This window comes from Loxodonta africana, chromosome 12, assembly GCF_030014295.1.
Source record: "Loxodonta africana isolate mLoxAfr1 chromosome 12, mLoxAfr1.hap2, whole genome shotgun sequence".
Lineage (NCBI taxonomy): Eukaryota > Metazoa > Chordata > Mammalia > Proboscidea > Elephantidae > Loxodonta > Loxodonta africana.
The window spans coordinates 97,495,452-97,519,701 of NC_087353.1; the positions used below are offsets into that span (position 1 = coordinate 97,495,452).

Below are 24,250 nucleotides of genomic sequence, written 5' to 3' on the forward strand. Positions count from 1 at the left end.
ATCATTGGCGTGATCCAGAACAGAGTTAACTCACTTATGCCTCCTTCAAGAGAGAACCTGGCAGCTTCACGGTCGAAACATTAGATCCTTAGGCAGCACTGTCAACACGTAGGCTGGTCAGGCACTCTTGTCCCTTGGCCTAATCTTCTCTAACACTAAGCAGTCAACAGTAACAACACACTTACACAAAACATAAACGTACTTTCATCTTCAGTCTGTTTTTGAACTCTACAGGCTAGTGCTTATAGAAGAGCATATACATGTAACATATGTACACTATAAACACAAGGTTCTAACAGACATTTTCAGCATTTTAGAAACTTCTCAAACATGGGAAGCCCATATAAACAGCTTTCATCTCTCAAAGTGCATTCCATCTGCCCACTGTTCCAGTAATTTTAGATTATTACACTGAGAAAAAAAAAGCAGAAAGAGGTTCAAGACTTTTCACAGAGTTGTAGAGAACCAAGGTGAGTTAAATCTTGAGTGTCCTGATGATCGGCCTGGAATGTTTAAGGCTAGCAGATTTAGTGCCACTGCCTCAGGGTTTACTTCTCAGCCAATTTCACCCTATGCCTTTCTGCACAGCAAAAGTGCTTCCAGTCTCCGCAAAGCAAAACCATGCTAGTTAGCACTAATGTAAACTTATGAAAACGCACCAACTCTAACAACCTGGGCTGGTTAAGTGACACCCACAAGGCCAAATCCACAGCCGCAGATAGCACACCGCTAAACCCCACACGTCCGTGTCACCGGTCAGGAGGAGAACTAAGGGAATGAATGTATTAAGAGAGCCAGCCCAAACCATCATCATGGCCATAGTCAGGCACAGTTCCCCAGGAAACTTCTCAAACAGGGTTTAACCACCTATTACTAATCTCCAGAAAGATCTAGCAATCTGCTTCTGGAAAGACTGTTGTTGTTGTGTATTGCTGATTCAGACTCACACTGACCCTGAAGAACAGAGAAGAACTGTCCCAAAGGTTTCCTAGGCTGTAATCTTTACAGGAGCAGATCGCCAGGTCTCTTCTCCCGTGGAGCCACTGGTAGGTTCGAACTGTTGACCTTTCAGTTAGCAGCTGAACACTTAACCACTGGGCCACCAGGGCTCCTTCCCATAAAGATTACAGACTAGAAAACCCTATGCGGCAGTTCTACTCTGTCACATGGGGTTGCTATGAGTCAAAATGGATTCAACGGCACCCAACAAGATTCAGATAAAACACACGAATGTTAATACCATTCACATTCTTAATGAAAAACCATTCTTACTCTTCTAAAACCAGTTAAATGAGTGAAAATAAACTTGAAGCAAAGTACAAACCCCGATATCCTTTTGTTGATGTTAAATTGCTCACAAATATCAGACGCCAGCACTGTGAGCTGAGGCCCAACAATGCTGTCCAGTCTTCGGCAAAAATCCAACGTAGGCTGTATGGAGGCTACCGGGCAATGTAAAAAACACCATTAAGTGTTATAATACTGTGTTTCAAAGGTCGATATTCATTTTACCTTCCAATTCTTTATAACTACTCAAATTGAAACATTACTGGTCGGAGAATTAAAAAAAAAAAAAATGAAATGATCATATCCTCCTCACCCCCGGCCCACCAAACAGAAGTTATATTTAGTTATATATCAAAATTAGTTGTATTTAAGGTGATAAAAAAAGTCAAAGGCTTATCTTCTGTGAAAAACAGATTTAAGCACACTGTGGGCGTGTGCGTGGGGTGGGAGTGTTGTAAACTGACTGTCTACCCCAGGTAAATCTGAGAAGGTAAAATATTTATTTAACAAACACTACACTCAGGAGGCCCTGGGTGGTGCAAATGGTTAAGTGCTGAACTACTAGCCAAAACGTTGGTGGTTCAAACCCACCCAAAGGCGCCTCAGAAGATAGGCCCAGTGATCTCCTTCCAAAAGGTTACAGCCTTGAAAACCCTACGGAGCAGTTCTGCTCTGCACACAAGGGCTGCCACGTGTTTGGGAGTCAACTTAATGGCAACTAAGAACAACACATAGCACTCACTGCCCAGGCACTGGTTAGGCGCTTTATAAATATTAAATTCATCTAATCCTCAAAACCCCTCCGAGACAGGAACTATTATTATCCCCGTTTCATAGTACAGGGAGGCAAGGAAAGGTGCCACGGTCACGCTGCTGGCAAGTGGAAAAGCTAGAATTTAAAAAATATTAGAAATAGGTATTTAAGATGGCAGAGGTCCCAGACGGGAAAGAGGGTGTTACTACAGCCTCTAGGTTGCTTAGGACAACAGTCACCATTTAAGAACAAAGTTGAGCAAACTGAAAGGGAAAGGCTTATCTAATCAGGCTAGGTTCTGAGACAAGCTTGTACCTACCATCAATCATGAAGCACACAGCTGCACTCATGGCCTGCAAAGAGGGAACAAACCAAAGGTTATAAAATAGCACAAGATAGGACACACATTACAATACAAAGAGCACAATGCAAAAAAAACCCAAAATGCAAAATGTACAATAACCATATGCAGTGATCTCGTGTGAATCTTGATTTGCACAAACCACTGTGAAAAGATACTTCTTAGTCAATTGGAGAAATCTGAATATGGACAGGGCATCAGGCTATATTACTGTCAGGTGTGACAATGGCTCGCTGGCTATGCTAAAACAGATGTACTTATCGGTTAGAGAAGGAGCCCTGACGGTACAGTGGTTACGCACTTGGCTGCTAACTGAAAGGTCAGCGGTTGGAACCTACCATCTACACTACGGGAGAAAGATGTGGCAGTCCCCTTCCGTAACGATTTACAGCCTTAGAAACCCTATGGAGCAATCCTACTTTGTCCTACAGGGTTGCTCTGAGTTGGAATCGACTTGACGGCACCAAGTTAACAAGATCAGTTAGAGCGGCAAATTGAAGTATTTATGAGTGAAATGACACGATGATTTAAAGTACTCTAGCCAAAAAAACAAAACAAAACTAGGAGAATGCAGATCAAAGACTGGCATATTGTAAATCACTGAAGCTGTGTGATAGGAAGTGGGGACTCATTATTCTAGTCTATTTTTGTGTGTTTCACAATTTCCATTAATACGAGTTAAAAAAAAACAGCAAATCACTGTCCTCTTGTCTCACTTTATAATATACAGTAAATCACTGCAGTTATGACATTATCAGGCAGTAGCAAGCCACAGCAACCAAGATCGTAAATAAAATAACCACTTGTTTATAATTTAAATTTATCAAAGCAATATGTTATGCATTGAATTGTGTCCCCCCAAAAGACCATGTTTAAGTCCTAACCCCTGTATCCTTGAACGTGGCCTTGTCTGGAAAATAGGGTTTTTCTCTGCAGATGTTACCAGTTAAATTAAATAGGATGGGTCCTGATGCTAGCGCCTTGTGAGTGGTGTTTTATGAAACAGAAGGAAGGACAGACATGAAAACAGACACACAGGAGGAAGGCAACACGGGAGGTCTGTCTATAGTGAAGGAACGCCAAGAAACTCTTGGGCCCACAGAAGCTGAAAGAGACAATGAAGATCCTCCCCTAGAACTGACAGAGAGAACACAGTCCTGTCGAAGCCCTGAATTCAGACTTCAAACTGAGAAACTATATTTCTGTTCTTTAAAGCCATCCACTTTGTAGTATTTTGTACGGCAGCCCTGGGAGACTAACACACAATGTACAGTGTTAGAAAAGGTCAAACAGAACATGTTGTTAGCTGCGGTCGAGTCAGCCCCGACTCATGGTGACCCCATGTGTTACAGGGTAGAGCTGTCCTGTAGGGTCTTCTAGGCTGTAACCTTAATAGAAGCCGTTCACCAGGTCTTTCTTCTGTGGAGCTGCTGGGGGGGGGGTTCGAACCACCAAGCATTAGGTTAGTAACTAATTGCAAACCACTTACATCACCCAGGACAGCCTTAAAATAAGAAAGCAACAGACTTCCTTCCCTGAGCCCTGCTTCCAAAGGCAACCACTTGTAGCTACAGATAACATGGCTATACCACCACTGGTCAACCCCAGGCACTGTACTGACCTCCTCCTCACATCATGACAGGCAGAACATCCCCACCTGCCTTTCCCCTCTTCCCTGTATAGTTTCTAGCTGTTCTAGTTCCTCCACTGGTCACCTTACAACTTCAAGCAGGTATTTCTCATTCCATCAGTCATAGGCTACTCCATAAATGAGGGCAGCTACATGCCCTCCACCTCTCCCCACTTCCACCTCTCAACCTCTATCCGCTATAACTTTATTTTTACTCTGGGAAAGTTAGTAAGATTTACTCTATTCTGTAATCAAATCATGATTTGCCCCTAAGTAGGTCACAAAACTGGTGGCTTCCAGGCCAATTTCATCCAGGATATGCATTTTTTGTGTATAAAATAATTTTGATCTAGTTAACAACTAATTTTATACAAAAACCTCAATTTCCAACCTCTCCTGAAATATTAGTAGGTCTGGGGCCTCCTAATGGGATTTGCACTCCCATGAGGCACCGGCTGGCTGGATCCGAGTAGTGGCTGGCCTCTTGGGGTCACGTGCAATCTCGTGTGTCATAGTCTGAACCACTCACTACAGATGCTTGCTCTACTATGCCTCCTATCTGCAGGGTTTCTGTAGGCATTTGACACCTTGGGCCGCAAGTTGATTTTTTTTTAAATGTGTCTTTCAAGTCTATTTTAAAACTTTATTATGAAAAATTTCAAATATATAAAAAAGTACATAGAATGGTATAATGAACCATCATATTCCCAACAACTGTCAACACCTGGACAAGCCTACCCTATCCACCTCCTGTATCTATTGAAGCCAATCTCAGACACATCATTTAACCCCTACGCGTGTCACTGTGGACCTTTATAGATACATAAAGCATGTAAGAAACACAAATGTAAGGAGTTTTGGAAGCAGTTCCTGAACGACAGCACAAGGCACTCCACAGGTCCTCCCTGCAGTGAAAGCCTGTAATTGGAGAAAATTACAAAAAATAACCATTTACATTTCTAGAGGGAAATTGTCCTAAGGACATACAGTAAGTGGAAAAACATTTATTCAAGAAAATCTACTAAATCTCAGAATGAACAGTGACAGTCTGGCATTTGAGCCACCCTAGGGCAGGTGACAGAAGTTATACTTCACATAGGTGTAGCCAACGAGACGGGCAACTACTAGATGGTGACTGGGTAGGGCCAAACTAACATCCTGACTTCCTCATTCTAGCTCCAGGGGAACCACCAGAATAAAAATAAGGGGCTGGGGGCAAATACTGGACAAAACCAGTCTGAGGTGCTACATGTGAGCAAAGAACCCCAACTTGTCCTCCTGGTGACCTGTCACAGAGATGTGACTGACATGGGGTGGGGAAGTTGAGAGGAGCTAAGCCACCACTTCCCCTTCACCACGGCCATTTTGTGAGTCCTGGGTCCCAGTGCGACTGTGCCGACCAGATGACGACAATGTCACCATGGAAACTATTCACCAATTCCAATGGACCACGTTCCTGAACATACCCCGAAGAAAGATCCCCACCCAGTTTTTCTCACCCTACATTAACCCTTGTGTCTCTCCACCAGGAAGCCACCTTGGTGACCCCAGTCCCAGTGAGCTCTTTTGCTTTGCCAACCAAACAAAGTTTTCTTCTTCTGCTTTCAACAGGCCTGTGTCTCAGTCTCATGCCGAGCAGGACCTGGAGGTCCAGTAACACCAAGAAGACAGGGCTCCCTCTCTCCCTTGTTCAAAGTCTAGGGTTGTAGTTTCTCCCTGGGTGGAGCTGGCCTTGAGCACATCCATGATGCAGAAGCTCTATTCCAGACAGAAAGGTCTGGGATACCCTTCCTTCAGCTAACCCTCACTCATAGGGCAGAAACTCTGGCCCAGGTATGGCAGGTTGAGAATATTAGGCCCTAATCACCATCACCCCAGCCACTTGTAGGGCGGTGGTTCCATGCCAGGAGAGGCAACCGAGACCAGGAGTGACTACACCCACCTGCTGCCCCTCTTGTAAAGCAGAATGTCACTCATAGAAAGGCAGGCTACTGCTCCCAATCCCAGCTCCAGAGCAGTGGTGCAGAGTCTCTGCTGAGAGGGAGAGGCAGGCCACGAGAATTGAGAGATCCTCAACTGGGGACTCATGTTATTTGGAAGAGAGGGTGGGGAAGTTCAAGCCTAAAGGGCCCTGTCAAAACAATGGATATTTTGGTGGAGAGTAATTAAGGAGACCCACAGTGCAATGACAGCAACAACTTCCACTGACCAACCAGAAGTTTAACAGAGAGAACTAGAGAAAGAGACAGCTAAGAAGATCCAAAACTGATGGGATGCAGAGAAGGCAGAGCTCAGAGGGCAATTTGCAGTGGTAAACACCTACATTAAAGAACAGGAAGATCTCAAATCAATAACCTAACTTTACAACTTGAGTAACTAGAAAAAGAGCAGACTAAGCCCAAGCTTACCAGAAAAAAGGAAATAACATCAGAAAAGAAATAAATGAAACGGAGAATAGAAAAACAACAGAGAGAATCAGCGGAACCAGGAAGTTGTTTTTTTGAAAAGATCAATAAATAACATCAACAAAACTTTAGTGAGACTGACAAAGAAAGAGAAGATGCAAATATCTAAAAAAATGAAAGCAGGGACATTACAACCAACCCTACAAAAATAAAAAGGATCATAAGAGAATACTAACTGTACACCAACAAACTAGGGAACTTTGATGAAATGGATGAATTCTTAGAAACATATAAACTACCTAATGGACTGAAGAAGAAACAGAAAATCTCAACAGATCCATAAAAAGTGAAGATTCAATCAGTAATCCAAAACCTCCTAACAACAAAAAGTCCTGTACCAGATGGCTTCACTGGGGAATTCTACCAAACATTTATAGGAGAAGTAACACCAGTGCTTCTTAAACTCTTCAAAAAGATAGACTAGGAGGGAACAGTTCCTAACTCATTTTATAAGGCCAGCATTACCCTGACACCAAAGTCAAAGACATCGCAAGGAAAGAAAACTACAGAGCAATAAAATACTAGTAAACAGAATCTAGCAATTTATAAACGGGTTATACACCATGACCAAGGGAATTTATTCCAAGAATGCAAGGTTGGTTTAACATCTGAAAATCCTTTATTCTATTAATATGTAATATTCTAGTCTATCAATTACTCTACTAATTATTCTAATACACAATACATCAAAAACTACAAGATCATCTCAATAGCTGCAGAACAAACATTTGACAAAATTCAACAGTCTTCCATGAAAAAAACACTCAACAGATTAGGAAAAGAAGCGAAATTTCTCAACCTGATAAAAGAGATCTAAAAAAAACCCAAAGGTAACTATATATTTAATGGTGATAGATTGGATATTTTCTCCCAAAGATTAGGAATTAGGCAAGAATTTTCACTGCTGAACAGGAAAATTAATAACAGACATCTTATTTTGATTTCTGGGTTTTCTTATCCACAAAACCAAATATTAACCATAAAAAACCTGACCCAAACTGCAAAAGCCTGCCAGAAACTGCTCCATAGCAATGTCAATTTGTCTTAGCCTGCTAGAAAAGGATAGTTGTCAAACCATTATCTCCAATTTAAACCTCTAAAATTTTTGCCTGATGGCTGCAGGTAGGTGGTTGTTGTTAGGTGCCCTCAAGTCGGTTCTGACTCATCGTGACCCAACATACAACAGAACAAAACACTGCGTCGTCCCATGACATCCTCACAGTTGTTACTATGTTTTTGCCCATTGTTGCAGCCACTGGGTCAATCCATCTCATTGAAGGTCTTTTTTTTTCCGCTAACCTTCTACTTTACCAAGCATGATGTCCTTCTCCAGGGGCTGGTCCCTCTTGATACCATGTCCAAAGTATGTGAGATGAAGTCTTGCCATCCTTGCTTCTAAAAAGCATTCTGGCTGTACTTCTTCCAACACAGATTTGTTTGTTTTTCTGGCAGTTCATGGTATATTCAATACAGGCAGTCCCGGGATTACGAACGAGTTCTGTTCCTAAGTCTGTCTTTAAGTCGAGTTTGTACTTAAGTCAGAACAGTTAGGTATGGTTCATATCTAATGTCAGTCAAATGTTTCTTTTAATATAAAATACAGTATAACTTTCTATGCATTAAAAACTTCCAGATACACTAAAATACCTTTAACATAATAACAATAATGTTTTGATGCCTGTCGCAAAGGAGCGCCTGTTTGTTATTATAAACCATTGTATGTACCTCAAATTTTTAAAATGATAGGCTTTATGAGTGTTGTTCCTTAACTACGGGGTGTGCATAAGCGAGCTGGACATTCATAACCCGGGGACTGCCTGTAGTCTTTGCCAACACCATTATTCAAAGGCATGGATTCTTCTTTGGCCTTCCTTACACTGTCAAGCTGTTGCATGCATATGAGGCAATTTGAAAAAAACGTGGCTTGCGTCAGGCCCACCTTAGTCCTCAAAGGCACATCTTTGCTTTTTAATACTTTAAAGAGGTGGCGGGCCAAATTATCAGCAGCCAGGCCAAAAGTAAACTGGTATCAGTTGATCTTCTCTACTTCTCCCTCTTGTTCTCTTTATAAGCCCCATTGTACCCACCTTCTTCAAGCCATTTGTTTTTTTCTGGAATCAAAACGGCCTCTCTCTATATATACAGAATAACTGCTCAGAATAAATCAGTGTTCAAATTTTGGTGAGTTTTATTTTTAACATCACTCTTGGCACTACTATTCAACATTGTACTGGAACAATTAGGCAAGAAGAACAAAAGATATTCAGACTGGAAAGGAAGAAATAAAACTACCTCTATTTGTTAGAACTGTCAGAATAAATGAATTCAGAAAAATTGCAGGGTACAAAAAGTAACGGTATTTTTACATACTGGCCATGAACAATCCTAACAGGAAATCTGGAAAACAATTCCATTTACAATAGCATTAGAACAAATAAAATACTTAGGAATAAATTTAATAAAAGAAGTACAAAGCTTTTACTCTGAAACTATAAAGTACTGTTGAAAGAAATGAAAAAAGACTACATAAGTGAAAAAACATCACACGTCCACAGACTGAAGAGCTAATACCGCTAAACTGGAAATACCGCCCAACTGATAAACGGATCAAGTACCATTGTTATGGACAGAATTGTGCCCCCGCCCCCAATACATGTTTTGGAATCCTAACCCCTGTACCTGTGGAGATAATCCTGTTTGGAAATAGGATTTTCTCTATTATGTTAATGGAGCCATCTTAGTGTAGAGTATGTCCTAAACCTAATCACTTCTGAGGTGTGGCATTTCCGTTACATAGCTAAGATACCAAAAAACCATACGCTTTGCCATCCAGTTGATTCCAACTCACGGCGACCCTATAGGACAGGGTAGAACTGCCCCATAGGGTTTCCAAGGAGTGACTGGTGTATTTAAACTGCTGACCTTTTGGTTAGCAGCCAGAACTCTTAACCACTGCGCCACCAGGGCTCTAAGGTTTTCAAGGAGTGGCTGGTGGATTTGAACTGCTGACCTTTTGGTTAGCAGCTGAGATCGTTACCGCTGTGTCACTGGGCTCACATAATTAAGACAGCCACCCCTATATCAAAATCCCAGAGATTTTTTTTTTTTTTTTTTTTGCAGAAACTGACAAGCTCATCCTAAAATTCATTTGGAAATTCAAGGGACCTATGAATAGCCAAAATAATCTTGAAAAAAGAACCAAGTTGGAAGACTCACATTTCCCAATTTCCAATTCACTACCAAAGCTATGGTAACCACAATTGTGTGGTACTGGTATAAAGACATATAGATCAACGTAACATATAGATTAATGTAACAGAACTGAAAGTTCAGAAATAAGTCCTTACAGTCAGATGGTTTTCAACAAGGGCACCAAGATAATTCAGCGATGAAAACAGTGCTAGAACCAGGTGATATCCACGTTCAAAACAATAAAGCTGGACCCCCACCTCACACCATATGCAAAAATTAACTCAAAATAGATCATAGACCTAAATGTAGGAGATAAAACTATAAAGCTCTTAGAAGAAAACACAGCAGTAAACCTTCATGATGTTAGCCTTCTAACATTCAACACAAAAAGCACAAGCAATGAAAGAAAATGATAAATCGGACACCACGGAAATTAAGGATTCACGTGCTGCAAACGATACCATCAAGCAAGTGAAAAGACGATCCACAGAATGGGAGAAAATATTTGCAAATCATGTTAACTAAGGAACCCCTAAGGTTCCCAGCTAATCTTTCAAGCTGCTGTATCAATTTGATCCCATCCAGATAGTTCTTAAAAGACCTTAATGCTCAAGGCAGACATTTTTTGTTAGTTAAGGTGAACCATGGTTTGAAGATGACTTCAACATCTCACAACATGGAGGAACTTGGAAGACATTACGCTGAGTGAAATAAGTCAATCACAAAAGGACAAATATTATACGAAACCACTATCATAGAACAAGAAAAGGTTTACACACAGAAGAAAAAACATGCTTTGATGGATACCAGGCACAAGGGGGAGGGAGGAAAAATTACCAACTAGATAGAAGACACGTGATAATATTGGTGAAGGGAATACGTGGTGTGGGGGAAGTCAGCACGTGACCAAAGCAAAGGAAGACACTGAGAGGAGCGCAAGGATAAATGGCAACTACGGCAATTACTATAACAGACAACGCTGCACCATTGTACTAACAAACAATAACGTACAAATGGAGTCTGCGCCTCCTTAGAACACCTGTGTCCGGGCCTGCCACTCCTCTGCCCACCGCCAACCCGCCAGCAAGGCAGCTTACCGCTGCTGCCGCCTGGGAGCCTGGGCCGTGAATGCAAGAAGTGACAGGCCAGCACCTGGGGCCGGCTGCTGGCAGATGCCCCAGTGGCCGGCTGTTCACGAATAACCAGCGTGGACCCCGGGAGAACAAGATACTACAGTACAAAATGGTTCACTGCATCAAAAGGCTACTGTTCACAACAACTTTGAGCCCTACCTTTCTGGACAGTCAAATTGGAGTAACAGCTACCTCTCAATGACCTAACTGACCCCTACTTGTCCAGTTACTACCTGTCATCCATCAGGTTTCCTTACTCCCTCGATGAAGCCCCCTAGTTGACCGGAGGGGGCCCTCCCATTCCGCACCTCACCACCTACAGACAGCTCGGCAACGGAGACCATCACTTTATGCACGGTGCTGTTTGGGGGCAGCCCGGGAACCTGGGGAACAACATCTATCAGCACGGATTTAATTCTTCCACAAAAACCTTGCCTTCTCAGTGTGAGGGACAAGCGGGTCTCAAGGGCAGCAGGCTCAGAGCTCAGCATATGGAAGCAGCTACACCCACCCTGGGCAGCACGACTGTGGATAGACAGACGGGTTTCCACGGAGACACGCTCAACAAAGCCCCGCGGGAAACAGCCCCGGGCAGCGCATCGTGGGCCTGAAGATTGGGGACTTGCTCATGACCGCAGTCAAGACAATGGAGTCTGTAATGAGCAGTGCCACGACGACCTGCATTCTTTCTGGTAACGTGGGAGAAAATGTAAACATGCCTGTTTTAAAACCAGGGCTGCCATTGCCAAGCTGGCCAAGTACAGCCCAAGGTGAAAGCCACAAGCGGGCCCATCAAGCATAACATGGACATCGGCACCTGGGACAACAAGACGCCTGTGCCAAAGGCCCCAGCTCCCCGGCAGCTCCCCTAGTCAGCCCCAAAGCCACAGCAGGTCGTTCAGCCTGCTCAGCACAGCAACGGCTTCGGGCCCAGCCACAGTATACAACACCCTGTGCAACAGGAATGCAGCATTTGGGCAGGGCACACGGGCCAGCAGTGACAGTGACTCTCCTGGAAATGCCCAGCCCAACCTGGCCCCAAGTGGAGAATCACACCCCCTTCTTGAGAAACTGAAAGTTGCCCATAGCTACAACCCTAATGAGTTTGACTGGAACCTCAAGAGTGGACACATGTTCGTCAAGGGCTACTCAGAGGACGACACCCACCGCTCCATCAAGTAGTTGAACTGGTGCAGCACGCAACACGGAAACAAGGACCCAGACGGCGCCTTCTGCTCCCTGGGCAGCAAGGGGCCGTCTACCTGCTCTTCAGTGTCAATGGGAGTGGGCACTTCTGTGGCGTGGCTAAGATGATGTCACTGGTGGACTACGGCACCCCCGCAGGGGTGTGGTCACAGGACAAGTGGAAGGGCAAGTTTGATGTCAAGTGCATTTTCGTCAAGGGCATGCCCAAGAACTAGCTCTGGCACACCTGGCCAGAGGAGAAGCAGCCTGTCACAAAGTCCCAAAACACCCAGGAGGGGCCCTTGAAGGAAGCTAAGCAAGTGCTGAAGATCATCGCTTCCTACAAGGACACCGCCTCCATCGCTGAGGACTTTTCCCACTAGGAGAAGCGCCAGGAGGAGGGGGAGGTGGTGTCCAAGGAATGGCGGAATCTAAACAAAGTTAAGAGTAAGCCAGTTTTGTATATGTTCTAACATTTGACTTTGAAAAACAAAGTTTAAGAAATGTACACCTGGTGTGGTCTTCTCGCGCAGGGGTTGAGTTATTGCATCTCTGAGTTCTTTGTAGATTATTTTGCCCAGATGGCTCTGCGCTCTTGGATCTTTCTATGTATAATACTGTAGACTCACTAATAAAGGTGTTGTTTTTTGTTGGCTTATCAATCAGACTGACCTAGTGCAAAATACAAGAATCTTAAAAACAAGAACGTAATACATCCCAAAGAATTTTTTTTATTTTGGCAACAATTATGTAACTATATTTAGTCATTTAATATCTCTATGTGAGGCTTAGTTCTCGGCCCCTTATTGCTTTATAGCAAACGTAAGAAACCATGAATTGTTTGGTCATTTCAAGCATTCTGCTAAAATACTTCCCTTAAATACTGAAGTCAGAAGGTTGATGAGAACCTTCTGGGTTGCCATTTTTATTATCTGTTGGTATCTGTCTTAAAGGCTAATGAGCCCCTTTGCCTACTAGACTAAAAGGCAAATCGAATTTTAATTTCTCAAACTTGGAGAAAACTGTGGTGTTTTCTCGGGAATGCCAGCCGTTCCTTGGTCTGCACATGACCAAGCCCCCAGTGGCTCTGTTGTCCACAGATGAACAACGATGTGACTTGATGTGCTGAGGTTCTGGAAACCGCTCTAGCTCTGGCTCAGTGCTGAGGTGGTGGTAGTTTTTACAGGCCATCTTTACAGGCCATCTTAATTTCCTTTTCTCTTCACTTAAGCCTCAGGTATTTAAGTTTCATACCAGTAATGCTGAGCTTTATGGCATGCTGGGCATACAAAAGGGGCCACGATGCTCCTGCGTCACTTTCACTGTGTAGGTCTGATTTTTTTTTTTTCCTGTTGAATGGGTAAAAAAAAAAAATAAAGGGCAAAAAACATACAACGAAACTCTTTCAGGACTGATACGCTGTCATGTTTTTGTGGCTTGAGGAAGCCACTGAAAAACCTGCCACTGCTGAGCCAGGGTTTGTGCACGGCAGCGGTGCTCCTGCCTGGTACTCCAGCACCCCATGTCTGCACGTGCCCACTGCACCAGAGACAGGGCTCGGGAGCCATTCTCCATGGTCTCCGATGCCACCTTCTCTGAGCTTTTATTGCCATGTGCAGTAACAGGCAGCATCAAACAACTGTCCTCTAGGCGACTACAAGCCTTAATAAGCAACTCCTATTTAGCAAAAAATAATAATTTACAAATGGATACATAGATAGGTATACTGAAGAGGTGCGGGAGGGTGTAAGGGAGCATGTCCACCTGCAGATACAGGTTTGGTTGCGGATATTTCCACATACGTAATTGTAGGTGCTGCATGTAAATATAACATACACAATAGAGCACACAAGGGGCACAGTCATGAAAACTTCTTAGACATAACCCAACACCTCAAGGGACGAAGTTCCTAGACTCAAAGGTGAAGGACCACAGACTCAGGGGACATCTATGTCAACTGGCACAACATAGTTCATAAAGACAATGTTCTGCACCCTACCCTGGTGAATAGCGTCTGGGGTCTTAAAAGCTTGTCAGCTGCCATCTAAGATACAACTACTGGTCTCTTCTTGAGCATAATGTTCAAGGCAGGTGTTCTTTACTAGTTAAGCTAAACTATTAGTTTGGTTTTAAGAAGACTTCAGGGATATTTTTGGTTTAAGGTTTGAAGATTACCTCAGGGCAACAGTTTCAGTCAGCCTTCCCAGCTCTAGGAAGTCTGGAGTCCATGAGAATTTGAAGTTACGTTCTGCATTTTCCCCTTTGATCAGGATTCTTCTACAGAATCTTTGACCAAACTGTTCAGTAATGCTAGCTGAGCACTATCTAATTCTTCTGGTCTCATGGCAAGAGGCAGTTGTTCATGGAGGCAGTTAGCCACACATTCCATATCCTGCTCCTATTCCTGACCCTCCTTCTTCCTCTGTTGCACAACAAATGGTCTCCAAGTGAATAGAGATCAATTGTAGTGTCTTGGAAGGCCACCTGCAAGCTTTTAAGACTCCAGGCATTACGCAATGGATTAGGAGGTAGGACAGAAGCGCTAAACACGTTATTAGGCCAATTAACTGGGCTGTCCCATGAAGCCACGACCTTAAACCTCCAAACCAAGGAACCAAATCCCATGAGGTGTCTGGGTGTACATAAGCAGCCTCAGCTGCTCTTTTTGTTGTTGTTGTAAATATATTGTGATGGTTAAGACTGTGTGTCAGCTTGGCTGGGCCATGATTCTCAGTCTTTATATGTAATCACTCCCCCATGACTCAATCTGCTGTGAGCAGTCGATCAGTTGTAAGGGAGCTTCCTTGGGGGTGTGGCCTGCATCCAAATATAAGCAGATGTTCTGGCTTTTTTGCTCACTCTGGATCCTGCACTGTCTCCTGTTCGTCTGACCTCCAGGTCTTGGGACTTGAGCTATCAGCTTAATCTACAGATCTTGGAATTCCTCCATCTTCACAGCCTGAGGGCGGGAGTCCCGCTCTCCAACCTGCCAATCTCGGGTTCGCCAGCTTCTGCAGCTGTGTAAATTGAGAAGCCTGTATCCTGATACATAGGCTTGGGATGTTTCAGCCTCTACGACTGCATGAACCGTTTCCTTGATATAAATCTCTCTATATAGTCATGTGTTTTACTGGTTTTGCTTCTCTAGAGAACCCAAAGATATTTATCACATAACTCTTGCCAATTCATCTTTTTACAGGTGTACAACTTACTGACAGCAATTATGACAACTCGCTGTGCAATACTCTTAATGAATGCAATTTTTCCATCACTGTCAACCCCCCTTTCTCCCTCCCTTCTGCTCCTGGCAGAATAAATAAATATGACTAAACTTTGGTCTCTACACATCTGCCTTTTCTTGTCTTTTTATATAAGTGAGGTCATACAATATTTTTCCTTTTGTGATGGGCTTATTTTGATTTTGCTCAGCATAATGTCTTCAAGTTCCATCCATACTGTAGCACGTATCAAGACTTCATTTCTCCTGCTGGCTAAAATAGTATTCCATTGTATGTCTTACCACATCTTGTTTATCCATTCATCTGTTCACGGGCATTTAGGTTGTTTTCACTTATTGGGTACTGTGCATAGTGCTGCAATGAGCACTGATATACAAGTCTTTTTGAGTCTCTGCTTTCAAGTCTTTTGGATACACGCCTAGGAGAGGAATTGTTGGGTCATATGGTTTAGAAACAGCCACATTATTTTCCACAAGGGCTGTACCATTTTGTATTCCCACCAGCAATGGATAAGGGTTCCAGTTTCCCCACAACTTCGCCAATATTTGTTATTTTAACCTTAGCCATCCTGTTGTTGTTGTTGTTAGATACTGTGAAGTTGGTTCCGACTCACAGGACAGAGGAGAACTGCCCCCATAGCGTTTCCAAGGAGCAGCTGGTGGATATGAACTGCTGATCTTTTGGTTAGCGGCCAAGCACTTCACCACCACACGACCACAGCCCCTTAGTGGGAGTGAAATGGTATCTCTGATGGCTAATGATGAAATTTATATCTCTGATGGCTAATGATGCTGAGCATCTTTTCATGTGTTTGGTGGCCATTTGAATATTCTTTGGTGAAATGTTTATTTAAGTCCTTTGCCCATTTTATGATTAGGCTGTTTGTCTTTTTAAGTTGTCAAAGTTTTATATGTATTTTGGTTATTAGATTCTTGTTGGATATATAGCTTCTAAAGATACCCTCCCAGTTGGTAGCCTGTCTTCTCACTTTTTTGGTAAAGTCTTTTGATGAACAGAAGTTTTTAATTTTTACGAGGTCCCATTTATTTATTTTGTCCTTTGCTGTTTGTGCTTTTGTTATGTTAGATAATACACTGTTAAAAGCTGGGCCAGACAGCAGAAAATTATTGTTTTAGTGTGTACCTTTAAGTCCTTAATCCATTTTGAATTTGGTTTTGTGTATGGTGTGAGGCATGGATCCTGTTTCATTCTTCTGCCTGTGGAAAGCAAATCTTCCCAGACCATTTATTGAAGGAAACCCTGGTGGCACAGTGACTAAGTGCTATGGCTGCTAACCAAAAAGTCACCAGTTCAAATCCATCAGGCGTTCCTTGGAAACTGTATGGGGTGGCTCTACTCTGTCCCATAGGGTTGCTATGAGTCCGTATTGACTCTACTGCAACGGATTTTTTTTGGGTGGGGGGGTTATTTATTGAAGAGACTCTTCTTCCCCCATCAAATGGACTTAGCATTCTTGTCAAATATCAGTTGACTATAGACTTGTGGGTTTACTTCTGGACTCTCGATTCTATTCCATTGGTCTATGTGTCTATCATTATACCAGTAACAGGCTGTTTTGATTACCACAGCTGTACAGTATGTTTTAAATTCAGGAAGTATAAGTTCTCCTACTTTGTTCTTCTCTTTCAACACTTCTTTACCTATCTGTGGCCTCTTGCCATGCCATATAAAGTCAAGGATTGGTTTTTCTACTTCTGTAAAGAAGACTGTTCAAATTTTGATCAGGATGGTACTGAATCTATAGATTGCTTTGGGTAGTATGGACATCTTAACATTAAGTTTTCCAATCCATGAAGGTGGAACATCTTTCCATTTATTTACGTCTTCTTTAATCTCTTTCAGCGATGTTTTATAGTTTTCATTGCATAAGTCTTTCACACCCTGGTTATATTTATTCCTACGTATTTTATTCTTAAATGCTATTTTAAGTGGAATTGTTTCACTTTCAGATTTCTCACTGCTAGTATACAGAAACCTAAGTGATTTTTCTTTGCTGACCTTGGACCCTGCGACTTTGCTAAATTTCTCTATTAGCTCTAGAAGTTTTCTTGTAGGCTCTCTGGGATTTTTTGTATATAGGATCATATCTTCTGCAGATAAAGGTAACTACTGCTTTTCCAATCTGGATACCTTTTTCTTGTCTTATTGCTCCGGCTAGAATTACTAACGTGATATTGAATAGACGTGGTAAGAGCGGGCACCCTTGTCTTGTTCCCACTTCCAAGGGAAAAGTTCTCAGTCTTTCTCCATTACGTATATTGTTGGCTACTGGCTTTTCATATATGCCCTGAATCATACTGAGGAATTTTCCTTCTATTCCAATCTTCTTCAGGGTTTTCTTTCAAGAAAGGGTGTTCGGTTTTATCAAATGGTTTTTCTACATCCATAGAGATGATCATGTGGTTCTTATCCTTTGTTCTATTGATGTGGTGTCTGATTTTCTAATGTTGAACCATCCCTGTATTCCTGGAAAAAATCCATTTGGTCATGGTGTATAACTCCTTTAATATGCTGCTGGATTCTGCTTGCTAGTAATTTGTTGGATTTTTGCATTTATACTCATAAGAGATACCGACCTCACAGGGAACCTGGGGTGCAAAGGCTGTTACATTGTGGAGATTGCAACCAATGTCACAAAACAGCATGTGTGTAAATTTTTGAATGAGAAAGTAACTTGAGCTGCAATTTCACCTAAAGCACAATAAAATGAGAGAGAGATCAGCCTGCAGTTTTTTTTTTAGAGTCAATAGCAACATTATTCTTAATAGCCAAAAAGAAGAAACGACCCAGATGTTCATCAACTAATCAATGAATAAATAAAAACATATTCACATAACAGAATATTAATCCATAAACAGTAATGAAGTATTGAGAAAATACTTCAACACTGAAGAACCTGGAAAACATGCTAAGTGAAAGAAGCCAATCGCAAAAGATAACATATTGCATGACTGCATTTATATGAAACGTCCATAATAGACAAACCTATATAGAGACAAAAAGTAGATCAGTCGCCAGGGACTGGGGGGAGAGGGACAGGCAGAGATGGCTAATGGGTATAAGGTTTCCTTCTGGGGAGATCAGAATGTTCTAAAGTTGATGTGCTGATGATTATGAGTATCTGTTGCTGTTGTGTACCACTGAGTCAACTCCGTTAAGACGGAGTGGAACAGGCCATAGGGTTTTCTAGGCTGAAATCTTTACGGCAACAGATCACCAAGTCTCTTCTCCTATGGAGTGGCTAGTAGGTTCGAACTGCCAGCTTTTCAGTTAGCAGCCAAGTGCTTAACCACTGCACCACCAGGGTTCCTTTGTGAACAGTATACTAGGGTACAGTACAGGATTCACTTCACCCAAAGTGAGGTTTGGCCTTTGCCCCTGCTTCCTTTTAAACCCTTGGAATGTTTTGTCTGATCAAAAGGGAGAAAAAGGCGGAATAGAATTTCAAATTCTTAAACATGCCAGGCTTACTGGGCTCACTGAGACTGGATTAACCCCAAAATCTACTGCCCTGATACTCAAACTTTCAAACAAAACCATGCCCTGAAGCCATCTTTAAACAAAATAGTTTAGCTCAACTACTAAAGAACATATGCCTTGAGTGCTGCACTCTTTTAAAAGATGATATATATGAGATTAAATTGACCACTATAACTCTAAAGCACAGTGAAAAGTTGAGGGAGGCAGTGAGTCTAGGGTAAACGTGTGGAACAATCAGAGTAGAGAAAGCAAGACTGCTGACACCATGTGAAGAACGTAACCAATGTGACTGAAATGTACATGCACAAGTTGATGAATGGGTGAGTGATTTGCTCTGTGTATTTTCACCAAAAATACAAGAAATATTTTTTTAAAGGCCCTCATTTACCTTGAGAACATATGCTGAGAGAAGTAAGTCAATCATAAAAGAATACCGTATGATCCCACTTGCACAAAATATGTAGAAGAGGCAGATGTATAGAGACCAAAGTTTATTAGTGGCTGTGGGGGTGCGGGGGTGGGGGGACAACACTGTTTAGGAAGAACTGAGTATCTGTTAATGATGATGGAAAACTGACGAGCGATATTGGCTGATAGTTGCACAACATGATTAATGTAACTGGTGTCACTGAACTGAACTGTACGTGTAAAAAATGGTGAAATGGCAAATGCTGTGTTATATATTTTTTACTACAAAAAAAAAAAAACAAAAAACCTCAGTTTTCACCCAAGTATAGCTGTGCCATTGCAGGCCTGACCGTGTACAAGGATGGGAAAAAAAAAACAAACCAAACCTGTTGCCATCGAGTCGATTCCAACTCATAGTGATCCTACAGGACAGAGCAGAACGGCTCCATAGGGTTCTCAAGGCTGTGGTCTTCACACAGAAGCAGACTGCCACATCTTTTTCCCACGGACTGGCTGATGGGTTTGAACCATTGATCTTTTAGTTAGCAGCCAAACACTTAACCACTGCACCACCAGGACTTAAGGATAGGGAGAGGGGTCTGTGTACAACATTTGCTTATCCTCCCTCTTTCCCCAGTCACTTCCCTCTCCTGACTTCCGAGGTGACTGTGTCCAAGCCAGGAGCTTCTGTGGGCTCCACAGGGCAGATGGCTCTTGCCTTAATGCTCCCCCTCCACTTGTGTCCTAAGCTGCACCTTCCTCTGCTCTGCTCTCCCAGGCATCACTCTTACATCTTCTCCCTCTTCCAGAAAGCTGCAGGACTCCCTCACCCTTGGATGTTCACCCCTTCCTGTTCTCACAGTATTAGTTCTCACACCTTCATGAATTAAAATTTAAGTGTCGTCCCAGGCGGGAAAGATGACAAACACATGTGCTCAAGTCTTCTTTCTTAAACCAAAAACTGTCTTTGGAAAAAAGATTCCAACCTAAGATATATATACTATCCTGGCAGAGACCAAATCCTATCCTTAGAGTTAGCGAGCTCACAGCTTGACAATCAGAGCAAAAGCAGAAGATACCAAAGTATGGCCAAGGCCACGTCCAGAAGGCATTTAATCAACAGACACTAACCTGTGACAGCCTTTGATTTCTGAGCACGCAGGACTTTAACTGTTTGCTAATTACAGCCCTCGACAGTTATGGTTCCACTAATAACACTGTTTGAAGGGAGCTGAAAATAAAACGTACTACTCCAGAAGGGCACCCATTTTGAGCTTCACAGTAATTAGGACTTTCAACACCTTTTCCAAGAGACACGGAGAAGGCTGGCGTCTGTACTCATGGATGTGTGTACACGTGCAAGAAATAGCGACTTCAGTACTAATCTGTAACGCTGGGCGGAAAAGCAGTTGTTACCTTATAAACAATTAAATGGAGCTCTTCGTAAGTGTCATCTGTATTTACAAAAATTTTGGGGAATCTGCATTTGGCTTCTGGATCATTAAGGTTCAAGGGTCCAGTAAGAAACCTTAAAAGTAAGCACAGAGATGACTTGATTCAATCAGGTAAATCACACCCAGGAAGAAACAGAATACATTCCTATTTAACATACATCAGTTTTTTTGTTTTTGAAGCTAGACGCCACTTGCAAAACACCGAATCAGAACATGATGAAAAGTTTTAATTCCCCAGAAACAAGAGAATTTCCTTTGTGATTATTGCAATGAGATAGCACAAAGAGAATTCAGTGCCCGTGACTTTATATTTACCAGAGAAGATACTAAAACCCAACGTTATACATCAAAGAACAGAAGTCCTACCTTCCGTAGTGTTGAAGATTTCCTGGCATTTCTGCCCTTACTGGCGAATCCCTACCCGCCAACTGTGAACAAATTTAATGTTGAGAAGTGACTTATTAGGATTTTTACTCTCGAAGCTTTGAAAAACAGCATTCATGTCTACTCGCTGATCCCAGGCCCTATTTCTGTATCAACTCCCCCATCTCCCTCCCACACAAAAAAAGTAGAGGGGGGATTACAGGGGAACATAAGGAATTCACTGATTTTAATCAGAACCAGCACAACGTAACTTCATCCTGCTCTAAACCCCACGTACAATTTAGCTCCTTTTTTAACAGTGACTGAAGCTCCCCACGTGGCTCACATCTGGAGGCAATGTGCTAAGCACGGGACATAAATTACTTAATTTCACCTCACATCACCCCAAGGAGGAATGTACTCCCATTTTCTAGATATGGAAACTAAGCTGAAGTTCGTAGTTAACCAACATGCACAGCTCCTAAGTGGCAGCGCCAGGACCCAGACCCAGGCCTGTCTGAGGTCAGAGGCCCTGCTCTAACCGTTACATCACGCCCCCTCATTGAATCACACTGGTGACACATTCCCAGTTTCTTTTGCTGGAAGACAAACTATGTCACTGAGCATGTTGTTCTCATTTGGTGCCATCAAGTCGATTTTTGACTCATAGTGACCCCACGTAATAGAGGAGAACTGCCCCATAGGTTTTCTTGGCTGTTAATCTTTACAGGTCACCAGGTCTTTCTCCCAAGAGCTGGATTCCAACCACCAACCTTTCGGTTAGCAGCCAAGTGCTTAACCATTCCTCCACCAGGGCTCTTGGTCAACACGCACAGGAAATGGAAAAAAAAATCCAAATCTAACAGTTACATTAGCTAGAACGTGTTATTCTTCTAAAAATCATTAATGCTCTTCTAGTCTGTATAAAACTTTAGCTTACAACCTCAAAAGAAAAATTCAGAAACGTAATAAATCCAGTGGAAAAAACCCGTAGTCTGCCTTTCATATCCACACTGCCACTTCTATGTGTGGCTTCTGATTCTATAAGCCTAAGCCTGCAGGTACACAATAAAGTGGCCAGTGGAGTCTGCTATTGGGGCACCAGCACTGCCTCACACTGAAAAGCCTTCTGAAGTGAGCCTTCTGGATGGTGTCCACACAAAACATGACCAACGGGTGTGGCAATAAGTAGTTGTTTTAGCATCAGAGGCAGATCCCAGGATCAAGTCCTGGCTCTGCCACTCACTAGCTGGGAGTTCTCGGGTAAGATGCCCTTGGGTAAGATGGAGCTAAAGGTACCCAACCCTCCGGGTTGTTGTCAGGATGCGATGAGACTGGCATTTAGGACAGTGTCTGGCATACGGCAGCATCAAGAAATGTTAACTATGGCGTTAAAGCTGCCTAGAAAGCAAATAAGGAGGGTGAGAATGGTTGCACAACTGGAAGGCTGTAATCAATGTCGCCGAATCGTACACGAAGAAACTGGTGAATTAGTGTATGTTTGGCTGTACATGTTCTCAGCAACAACAAACTGCCTAGAAAAGAATGATGCGTGCACAGCCTTTTCAAAACCTTGCTGTCAGTATCTATGCGAGATATTTCCTATTGTTTTAATATGTGCCCTTCGAAATTAGAACGAAGGCGTGCATGTGAGCCAAAACAGTGATTTTTATGGGCTACGAACACTTCTCATTTCCAACCTAATTAAAGCTCCAAAAAGATTCTTTGGAAAGGATGCTGCAATACTATTTAAAGTTCTCTGCAGAAGATGGGAAATTTAGGAGCAGAGTGGAAAAGCTACGCAGGCCAACATGACATTTACTAAAAATTGGAGCTTGTATTTGTTGATGAAAAGACTATAGGATTAACCTGTTTTATCAAAGATCCCTGAATTTTCAAAGTTCCCAGAACCTAAGAACCCAGCTTTTTTCTCCAACTCAACAAATACCTCGTCCAAAAAAACATACCTTTGGTATTGCATTTGAATGTAACAAACTGAAGAAGAGCTGACAAATGTGGTTTTCTGCGCTACTAACTGGTATGTAACTAAATATCATTAAACAGCACACTGCACTGTTGCTGTTGTGTGCTGTTGCATCAATTTCAACACATAGCAGCCCCATGTGACTGAGCAGAACTGCCCATAGGCTTTTCTAGGCTTTACCATTACGGAAGCAGACGGCCAGGTCTTTTCTCCCTCGAAAACACTGGGTGGGTTCAAACCAACAAACTTTCAGTTAGGAGTCAAGCATTTAACCAGTGCACCACCAGGGCTCCCTAAATACCACACTAAACCAAACCTACTGCCATTGCGTAGATTCCAACTCAGTGTCTATACAACCCTGAATTTTACTTTACTTAGTTTATCGTAAGTAGTTTTCATCCATCTAACTCACTGCTGTCAAGTTGACTCTACCTCATAGTGACCCTATAGGACGGAGTACAGCTGCCCCATGGGATTTCAACGTCTGTAAATCTTTATGGAACCAGCTACATCCTTCTCATGTGAAACAGGTGGTGGGTTCGAGCCACTGATCTTTTGGTTAGCAGCCAAGCACTTAATCACTGCGCCACCAGGCCTCCTCTAGATATCACACTACTGACATAAAATACAAATCACAAATACTCCACCCATTACCATGTCACTCCATCCCCTCCCTCCCCCAATACACACACATAAACATATGTACATTATATACACACATAGCTATCTTTTAGTACCCAATCATACCTCAGGTTCAATGTGCCTTGGAAATAGAGATGTGGTGAGGTATTTGTATAAAATTCTCATGTCATCTTGTTCTAATCCACTCCTGAAACAGCAGAAAAGGATGGTTAAATATTTGGAATTGGTCCTCTCTCTTTCTATCGCTCTGTGATAAAGTTCATCATTATATCAATAAGCTCTTTCCTTGAATGGGAGTTCAAGGACAGGATGAATGAGACTTCAGTCTCGGTACTAGAACTTTATCCTGATCTGCCAGAGGCTACTCTGATGCAGTCCTTTATTTTACATACCATTTTAAATAAAAAGTCACAACAGGTTTGATTCTTAAGATTATTTAGGAAGCATTAAAAACCACAATGCTCATTTCAGATAGAAGATTTCTCTGAGCTTTCTGGGTTCTACAGTTAACGCCGCATTCTTTCATCTTGCACGCTGGAAAAATACTGGTATGCTCTAGGCATGGAACTTGATCCTGCTATGTCTCAGAAATGTATGTCGATTTTAATTCTCTGGACTTCAGTGTCAGCAAAAGGAGAGAGGAAGAAAGCAG

The 24,250-nt window shown here is 42.5% G+C and overlaps 1 protein-coding gene and 1 pseudogene across 3 annotated transcripts in view; one reads left to right on the forward strand and one right to left on the reverse strand.

Moving 5' to 3' along the window:
• The window catches only part of CCZ1 (CCZ1 homolog, vacuolar protein trafficking and biogenesis associated), a 45,388-nt gene that overhangs the window by 12,792 nt on the left and 8,346 nt on the right, over nucleotides 1-24,250 (reverse strand). For 2 of the 3 annotated variants that reach the window (XM_064296028.1, XM_064296027.1), the window contains exons 8-13: nucleotides 23,704-23,785; nucleotides 21,746-21,790; nucleotides 20,976-21,037; nucleotides 20,572-20,683; nucleotides 2,361-2,394; nucleotides 1,325-1,442 (exon numbers count right to left, since the gene is read on the reverse strand). In XM_064296028.1, coding sequence (XP_064152098.1) covers nucleotides 1,325-1,442; nucleotides 2,361-2,394; nucleotides 20,572-20,683; nucleotides 20,976-21,037; nucleotides 21,746-21,790; nucleotides 23,704-23,785 — 453 coding nt within the window. The remainder of the gene's footprint in view (nucleotides 1-1,324; nucleotides 1,443-2,360; nucleotides 2,395-20,571; nucleotides 20,684-20,975; nucleotides 21,038-21,745; nucleotides 21,791-23,703; nucleotides 23,786-24,250) is intronic. The other variant, XM_003416522.4, reaches the window with a different exon arrangement.
• On the forward strand, nucleotides 7,610-12,748 carry LOC104846486 (YTH domain-containing family protein 1-like; annotated as a pseudogene).